The 9,811-nt window shown below is 41.5% G+C and overlaps 1 protein-coding gene across 2 annotated transcripts in view; it reads right to left on the bottom strand.

Moving 5' to 3' along the window:
• Positions 1-6,685: 6,685 nt before the first annotated feature.
• Positions 6,686-9,811, bottom strand: part of PRKCH (protein kinase C eta) — a 200,214-nt gene continuing 197,088 nt past the window's right edge. For both annotated transcript variants that reach the window (XM_077265566.1, XM_077265574.1), the window contains exon 14: positions 6,686-8,214. In XM_077265566.1, the coding sequence (XP_077121681.1) occupies positions 8,035-8,214 (180 nt within the window). In that variant the 3' untranslated portion in view covers positions 6,686-8,034. The remainder of the gene's footprint in view (positions 8,215-9,811) is intronic.

Below are 9,811 nucleotides of genomic sequence, written 5' to 3'. Positions count from 1 at the left end.
TTTTTAAAGGGACCAAAAGTAATTGGACAATTGACTCCAAGGCTATTTTATGGACAGGTGTGGGCAATCCCTTCGTTATGTCATTCTCAATTAAGCAGATAAAAGGCCTGGAGATGATTTGAGGTGTGGTGCTTGCATTTGGAGGGTTTTGCTGTGAAGTAAACATGCGGTCAAAGGAGCTCTCCATGCAGGTGAAACAAGCCATCCTTAAAGGGACTCTGTCACCTGAATTTGGAGGGAACAATTTTCAGCCATAGAGGCGGGGTTTTCGGGTGTTTGATTCACCCTTTCCTTACCCGCTGGCTGCATGCTGGCTGCAATATTGGATTGAAGTTCATTCTCTGTCCTCCATAGTACACGCCTGCGTAAGGTAAGATTGCCTTGTGCAGGCATGTACTACGGAGGACAGAGAATGAACTTCACTCCAATATTGCGGCCAGCATGCAGCCAGCGGGTAAGGAAAGGGTGAATCAAACCCCCGAAAACCCCGCCTCTATGGCTGAAAATTGTTCCCTCAAAATTCAGGTGACAGAGTCCCTTTAAGCTGCGAAAACAGAAAAAACTTATCCTAGAAATTGCTACAATATTAGGAGTGGCAAAATCTACAGTTACATCCTGAGAAAGAAGGCACTGGTGAACGCATCAATGCAAAAAGACCTGGGTGCCCACGGAAGACAACAGTGGTGGATGATCGCAGAATAATCTCCATGGTGAAGAGAAACCCCTTCACAACAGCCAACCAAGTGACCAACACTCTCCCGGAGGTCGGCGTATCAATATCCAAATCTACCATAAAGAGAAGACTGCATGAAAGTAAATACAGAGGGTTCACTGCACGGTGCAAGCCACTCATAAGCATCAAGAATAAAAAGGCTAGACTGGACTTTGCTAAAAACATCTAAAAAAGCCAGCACAGTTCTGGAAGAACATTCTTTGGACAGATGAAACCAAGAACAACCTCTACCAGAATGATGGAAAGAGAAAAGTATGGTGAAGGCGTGGTACAGCTCATGATCCAAAGCATACCACATCATCTGTAAAACACGGCGGAGGCAGTGTGATGGCTTGGGCATGCATGGCTGCCAGTGGCACTGGGTCACTAGTGTTTATTGATGATGTGACACAGGACAGAAGCAGCCGAATGAATTCTGAGGTATTCAGAGCCATACTGTGTGCTCAGATCCAGCCAAATGCAGCCAAACTGATTGGTCGTCGTTTCATACTACAGATGGACAATGACCCAAAACATGAAGCCAAAGCAACCCAGGAGTTTATTAAAGCAAAGAAGTGGAATATTCTTGACTGGCCAAGTCAGTCACCTGATCTCAACCCAATTGAGCATGCATTTCACTTGTTATAGACTAAACTTCAGACAGAAAGGCCCACAAACAAATAGCAACTGAAAACCACCACAGTGAAGGCCTGACAGAGCATCAAAAAGGAGGAAACACAGCGTCTGGTGATGTCCATGAGTTCAAGACTTCAGGCAGTCATTGCCAGCCAAGGGTTTTCAACCAAGTACTAGAAATGAACATTTTATTTAAAATTATTGAATCTGTCCAATTACTTTTGGTCCCTTTAAAAACAGGGTGGCACATGTTAAGGAGCTGAAACTCCTAAACCCTTCATCCAATTTTAATGTGGATACCCTCCATGGACCTAACTGTATATCAAACACTAAGGATATGTGCAGACTGAAGTAAAAAATTATTAATTTTCTAATGGAAGAACTTGTTTCTATTTTTCACATTTTTCATTTCCTGAAGCAGTTTAGATGAGTTTTGGCAGTTTTGTTTTTTTCTTCCTTTTTTGCCATAAGGAGACACTTCAAAGAAGTAACATGCTCTGTCTTTTCTCAACACCTGAAGTAGAAGAAAAACACTCAAATAACTGAACATCCGACAAAGTGGTTTTACATTTTTCAATCTAAATAGGAAAAGAATTAAAACATATTTTTTTAAGCGATATTTCAGGCGTCTTTTGGAGAGGACCTTCTTAAAAAGACTTTAGAAAAAACTCTATGTACATAGACTTAATTTACAAATGTAAACTGCCTGTAAGCAAAATGATTTCTTCTACATGGAAAACAGGATAATCCTACACTGACGTTCCACAAAATGCAGTGATAAAATTTAGGATCTGAAAATCCTTCTCTGCGTTGGCTCAGATTCCTAATAAACATGTCTGTCTTTGGTTTCTGAGAAATACATCTAGGAACCTGTTACATAAAAAAAACCCGTTCTGTGCAATATCAAGGCTTGTGCTTGACATACTACTTTTTTACAATTGTATGTCTCTAAAGGCATGGCTGTGAACTCCCAGGACCTTTCGGATGGCACCACAAGCATGAGAACGTTACCACGCTCACAGTGACATCAGTGAAATGAAAGGAGTTCACCGAGAGACACTGAATTGAGCAAACACGCACAGCTCAGTGTCTCTGCTGGATGGCAGGCTGTATAGTCGCATCTTACAATAACGCAGCCAGCCATCTAGATGTAGCAGAGCTAGATGCATCGAGGGACATATGGATTATCATCTCTGCCGACAGGTGAGGAATATTGCTGTTTATTATTTTAATTTGGTTACAGAAGACATTGGCTTCAATGGACTGGGCGATTGTAGTGAAATATGTATAGGTATGAATGTATGACTAGCATTAATTTAACATCTATTCTGAGACTGCAGGTCTCACAGCATGTTATCCTGAGAAGGCAGTCTCCTGTCTCCAATCTCAACTGAGGGCCTTGCTAAGAACCAGGAAGTGGAAACATTTCACACCTTCTGGCTCTTTTGAAGAGAGATGCCAATAACAGCCTGACACTATCTATCTATGAGAAAGCTTACACAAAGGAGTTTCAGAGAAAATAATATATTCATTGGTGGAGTGGCCATGGTTCAGTCACAAACCAGCAATTATAATATTAACCTGAGAGGCTGGTCTAGAAATTTGACCTCCAGGTTGACTCTATAAATTAGGCCTACACACAAAGAAAGATGTTCACATGTGGGGGCAGCCTTTAAAGCTGATGTGATCCATTCCATATTTCTGCCTCCCTCAGGGACAGAGTACCAGAATGCAAAGTTCGATATTTTTGTAAGTTTTATCCCTTTATTTTATCACTGTTTTTGCATATTTGTATGTCACTTTTTATTCCCATATTTTTATACCCTTTTTATTGTAAGCACTGTACCTTTTCTATTAAAGCTTAACACTTTAATAAGTTTGAATCTTGTATGCTCTAAAGAATCCATAGCCTTAAAGTGTGTGATCCTGGTGAACGGCACATAGTAGTAGTAGTATTTCTGGGACTCAATCGCCCATGTATTCGGTGAGTGGTGGCAGCATGTATGAGCGGGGTGTGTGGCATGTGTTGGTATGTGATTTATGCTCCCATTACAGCATAGGACAGAGGTTGAATGCTGGATGTTGAACTGAGTGAGAGGAGATAGATTAACTTGCAGGCGCAACCCTAATGACACGTGCTGAGAAGCAGGTACGTGACAGCGATGATGCGAGAATGGTTTAATTTAGATTCATTAAAGGAGTCTGTGTATTTCTTTCAATTAAAGGACTTTATTCTGTGTGGTTTTTTTATACAACAACACTATGGGGTTACTAATGGATAGGTGTCTTATAGACACCTCTCCATTACTAACCTATGGGCTTGATGTCACCTGACAATACAAAGGTTGGCATCACTTCCCCCAAACTATCACCCCACTTGCCACCGCGCCAGGGCAAGTGGGAAGATCGAAGCTAAGTGCCAGATTTGGTGCATGTTATCCATGCACCTTTTTTGGGGCGGCTGAGAGCTGATGTTTTTAGTCTGGGAAGGGGCCAATATCCATGGCCCCTTCCTAGCCTATTAATATCAGCCTGCAGCTGTCTGCCTAGCCTTTGCTGGTTATTAAATATAGGGGAACCCTACGTCATTTTTTTTGGGTGGTCCCCCATTTTAATATCCAGGAAAGGCTAAGTATACAGCTGTGAGCTGATATTAATAGCCTGGGAAGCTCCATAGGCATTACCCCCTTCTCTGGCTATAAACATCTGGCCTCAGCTGTCAATTTTCCCTCTGCTGGTTAATAAAATATCGAGGGGATTCCACGCCATTTTTTCCCCCGAAAATAATTTAGCATGTAAAAAAAAATACATGTACAGTAAGCTACACAAGCTCTGTAATAATTATATGACTGACATCTTTATATCTATCTTTTCTATGTGTATTATTTTTATTTATATAGCACCATTGATTCTATGATGCTGTACATGAGACTATATCTATTCCATCTATACTATTCTGTCGGGTCATCCTGTGATTTTACAGTACGTGTCAGATGAATTGCCGGCTTTTCAAAAGAGATCGGTGTATAAAAATCGGATGTCACTCGTATGGTTCAAGTGCCATGGGATTTTTTTCTTGCACCCATTGACTTGCATTGGCGAGTCTCGTCCGATATACAAGGACAATCGCAGCATGATGCAATTTTTTTCTCAGTCTTATTTCAGCTTAGAAAAAAAATCCCAGTTGAGTTGTGACTCATAGCTTAATATTGGTCAGAGTGCAATCTGATTTTTTATCGGATTGCACTCATCCGTTTTTCTCGCAAATGAGTATGAGCCCTTAATTTTCTCCTCTACTTTGTCTCATTTTATGATTAAAACTGAGAAAGATCTTCTATGTGTCCCATGACCCCCTCTTTCACATATGCCCTCATTAAATAATAAGAGTACCCCTTTAATTGAACAAGATTATAGTTACCATCAATTACATGGTCACTGTTACATCTCAAACACAGAGAGATCCTAAAAGCACGTGGTCCGGGATAACCATTCTTATGCAGCATGGATACAACACACTGGTGCAGCAGGGCAATCTAGTTGGATCAATGAAGGTTGTTAAGGCAGACCTGGAACAATGGCAACTAGAAGAACTGAGCAGGAACCACAGCAACGGACGAAGCAGGGTTGGGTTTGCAGTGGCTGTTCATGTAACAGAACTGGTCACAATGAAGTAGCGGAGCAGATTCAGCAAAGAGGAACTGGTGTAGCAGTGCTGAGTTTGCAATGGATGTTCAAAGGTAGTCAAAAGATGTAGCAGAGTTAACCCAACAATAACAAACCGGTATTGCACAGCTGGGTTTGCAATAGAGTTCTATGACAAAACTAAGGCTACGTTCACATTTGCGGTCAGCGCCGCAGCGTCGGGCGCCGCAGCGGCGCCGCATGCGTCATGCGCCCCTATATTTAACATGGGGGCGCATGGACATGCGTTGTGCTGCGTTTTGCGCCGCATGGCCGCAAGCGTTGGACGCAAGAAACGCTTCAAGTTGCATTTTTTTTGCGTCCAACTTTCGGCCAAAAAGGACGCATGCGGCGCAAAACGCAGCGTTTTGCCGCGTTTTTGTTTGCGTTGTGCGCTGCGGCGCCGACGCTGCGGCGCACAACGCAAATGTGAACGTAGCCTAACATAGTTGTATAGCTCTAACGCAAAAAAGAGGAGCAGGTGTAATAGCCAAGATTACAAAATTGTCCACAGTAGCAGCATTGATGCCGACTATATGAATGCTTTGGGCTATAAGGTGCGGGAGAGTGACATTGCAGGAGAGTGTCAACTCCTTACTAAAAAAAAACCAAAGGGATCCAGCAGGAAATGGAGAACGCAGCAGCTGACCCGGAGTCCAGGAGAGGTGAATAACAACTACATGTGGGTAGAACATAAGTCAGATTATAGCTCACCTGTGTTTGCTGTCAATTATGACCAGAAAACCATCTTGTAGAAAGTTTCCATTCCTTCTGTCCAACTGGTGAACTTTCCTCCATGTAGTGTCAATTTGTATAATGCAGACAGCCTGCCCAGCTATAAAGTCGGCTTCTTTTTGAACTTCATCACATATAACAAAGTGCTGTATAATAATAGTGTTTGGATCCTTTATCTCTGGTTTAATTACACAATAACTAAGAAAAACAAAATTGGCTGCAACTGGGATGATTAAACCAAACAAGCTGTCACCACTAGAAATTAAAGAGGTTGTCCCAACACAACATAAAAAAGTAGTTCCAGATATCTGCTGATGGTATCAGTCAAAGACTGGCCTCCGGTCGCACATTTTCCTTGCAGAGGCAGCTGTGGAGCTCATGTAGCATCATGTGGCTGGCACCCATTCCAGTCTATGGGTGATCATGTAATACACAGACTATCGGCAGCGCTCATCATAACCTTAAATATCATGTCTTTCTGGCTTGGGTGGACATTAATGATAATTTTTATGGTAAAAGTAGGTTGAGTGGCTTCCAGACTACTTCCCAATGCCTTGGTTATGGAGCTCTCGTATCCTTCCCAACCTACCCCTGAAAGACTCTGGTAGCCCCCTAAATGATAGTAACCTGCTGAAAATGAAGAGCTCCACCTATGCACTATATGTAAAGCCATCATTATAAAGGGACTTTGGGACCTTCAACGAAAAGAAGTGTGGCTACAAAAGGCATCTCTCGTTGGAGGACCCACTGCCATGTAATGCTCTATTTCTCCTACGGAGGTGCTGCAGGGGAATCAAACACTTGCTTCCTCTACAGTTGATCGCTATGGAGTCTCAAGAGTGGCACTATCTATGTTCAGCTTATAACTCCTTCCATCATGTTCCACCACCCCAAGTAAGTAAAAAATCTGGACACAACACAATCATTCTTATAAATATATTTCTAAAAGTCAAAATATTTCAATACAATAAGCAAATTAAAATGGTTTCTTTTCTCGTTTCGGGTTTACATTACATTTTCTTTTTAGACTATTTTCTAAAAACCTCAAGAATGTATTGCATTTATACTCGCATTCATAACTCACGCTACCCTATAAAAGTCATACACCTGCTGACGTGGGCAGACTGTATGACCGCCTTTGGCTCATCACTGATACGATTAATGTCACATATTTTAGGCTACACCATCAATGATATGACCGGGAACCAAGGTGGGTCATCATTTTAACTTCCTGAAGTGGTTGGCTGACTATTTGTGGCTACAAGAGAAACTTCAAGGCGTCAAGTTGCCAATGGGAGCAGTTCTATATATTCTTCAAGTGTTTGCCCACCAACTGTCCAGCATGTGAACCTCCTAGCTTATCTAGCGACAGTACGTACGGTAGAAAGTCGTCTAAATCTCACATTATTTGTGCTTTTTTGTTTGGTTCTTCATAGTCTTTGAATAGAAAAAAAAGGAAGCATCGATAATTGGAAAACATCAAGGACTGATGGCGCTCTTATATAACTGCTCTAGTTTCACCGCTTGGCCTCAGCCATCAGCTTCTTGCCAATGACTGTCTCTTCTTTCCTCTTTGTTCTTCGGTTCCAGATATAAATGATACTTGGCAGACTTTTTCTGGCCTCGTAGCTTGGGACGGCCCAGGATTTTGTCCTAAGTTCTGAAATCACAATTCTTCGCTACTTTTATAAACCATCTGGAGATCATTATTGTCAGTCTCTAGGAATTTGTAACAGTTTTCGTCTTCTTGTTTTTATTTTTTTTTGCTGCTTCCAACAATATTTTATATACTGAGTTTTTACAGTCTTTGCTCTGGGCTCCTATATGACCCATGGCACAGCAGCTATGAGATAGAAGTGACCGGTTGAGATTGGGTTGCTTCTCCTTAGCCAATTGTCACACGCAGGGATGCACCGTGTGTATACAGCCGTCACACAAAGCGTTTAAGCATTCTCATACACAGCTCTGAAGAAGACGCTGGAGTCATAGCCCACGGCGTAAATCTTCTTTAAGTGGCTTGCAAGCGGAGGCTTGGATGAATTGAGATTCTGCAAGAATGTGAAGTTTAATGCTCTGGAGAAATTCCCTCTTCTCCTATCATTAATGTGTCATATGCTGGAACCTTCTGCTTTCAAACAACGAGAGACGCTTGAAATTCAGGACATGGAGATACAGTACCAGCACGATAAATAATTCATCTACTCAAGCTGCAGGAAAGGCACATAAGCCGTGATCTCGGTGCGGTTTGGAGCAAACCTTCCTATTTGGTTTTATTGCATCATTCGGGCATTTCCATCCTGTGACGTGCTCTGGGGTTCTGCCGCGGTGTAGGAGAAGTTTCTGAACTCATCCTGGTTAATCATTGGTAACAACTTCTCATCGATGGGGGTTAATACTGCTTCCTCTTTGATGAATTCGGGGTCAAAGTTGCTCACATCCTCTCTGGCTTTCTGTGGAGAGAAAGGGATACATTATCTGCCATACAAATGCTGTACACTGCTAGTAGGTATACCCATAATGCAAAAACATCTACGGTATAAATCAGAAGGAAGAAAGAAAAAGTGACTACAACAGATGCCTACAGTACTGCAATATTAGCTCAGCCCCACATGTCCAATATAAAATATTATATATGGAATGTACAGTCATCGAGAAAAGTTTTAGCACTCTTGAAATTGTTCCAGAAAATGAAGTACTTCTCCCAGAAAATTATATGATTTATTATACACATGTTCATTTCCTTTGTGTGTAATGGAACACCACAAAAAAAAATTGAGAAGAAAAAGGCAAATTGGACATCATTTCACACAAAACTCCAAAAATGGGCCTTTCCAATATTGTGGGTAAACAACTTTATTTCAAGCATGTGATGCTCATTCAAATTCACCTGTGGCAAGTAACAAGTGTGGGTAATCTGAAAATCACAGATGAAACCAGATAAAAAGGGGAGAAGTTGACTCAATCTTTGCATTTTGTGTCTGTGTGCCACAATAAGCATGGAGAACAGAAAGAAGAGAAGAGAATTATCTGAGGACTTGAGAAACAAAACTGTTGAAAAATATGAATAATCTCAAGCTTACAAGTCCATCTCCAGAGATCTTGATGTTTCTTTGTCCACGGTGTGCAACATAATCAAGAAGTTTACAACCCATGGTACTGTAACTCGTCTCCCTGGACTTGAACGGCAAAGAAAAATTGATGAAAGATGCAGGATAGTCCAGATGGTGTATAAACAGCCCCAATCAAGTTTCAAAGAAATTCAAGCTGTCCTGCAGACTCAGGATGCATCAGTGTCATTCATTCAATTTGAATGAAATGAAACGCTATGGCAGAAGACCCAGGAAGACCCCACTGCTAACACAGATATATAAAAAACCTAGACTGCAGTAAGCCAAAATTCTTCTGGGCAAGAGTCTTGTGGACAAACTAGACCAAGATAGAGCTTTTTGGTAAAACACTTCACTCTACTGTTTACAGAAAACGGAATGAGGCCTACAAAGAAAAGAACACAGTACCTACAGTCAAATATGGTGGAGGTTCAAAGATGTTTTGGGGTTGTTTTGCTTCCTCTGGCACTGGGTACCTTGACTTTGTGCAAGGCATCATGAAATGTGAAGATTACCAAACAATTTTGGGTTGCAATGTAGTGTCCAGAGTCAGAAAGATGGGTTTGCTTTCATGGGTCTTTCAGCAGGACAATGGCCCCAAACATCAAGAAGCACCCAGAAAAGGATAAAAACAAAGCACTAGAGAGTTCTGAAGTGGCTGCAATGAGTCCAGATCTAAATCCCATTGGACACATGTGGAGAGATCTTAAAATTCTTGTTGGGATAAGCAGTGCTGTGGAGTCTGAGTCATGGAGTTGGTATAAAATGGACCTACATAAATATAATACATATATATAATAAATTGGGTTCAGTACTACAATGCAGAATGTGTTGAATATTTTTCATAAGAATTTGGGAAAGTTCTGAAATGTCCTATAAATGTCTGTTCTGTTCCTGAACTAAGGATCTCGGCTTTTAGTTGAGATGAATCTGTGCTGCA

Source organism: Ranitomeya variabilis, chromosome 1 (genome assembly GCF_051348905.1).
Source record: "Ranitomeya variabilis isolate aRanVar5 chromosome 1, aRanVar5.hap1, whole genome shotgun sequence".
NCBI lineage: Eukaryota > Metazoa > Chordata > Amphibia > Anura > Dendrobatidae > Ranitomeya > Ranitomeya variabilis.
This window is presented reverse-complemented; position numbering and strand designations above follow the sequence as displayed.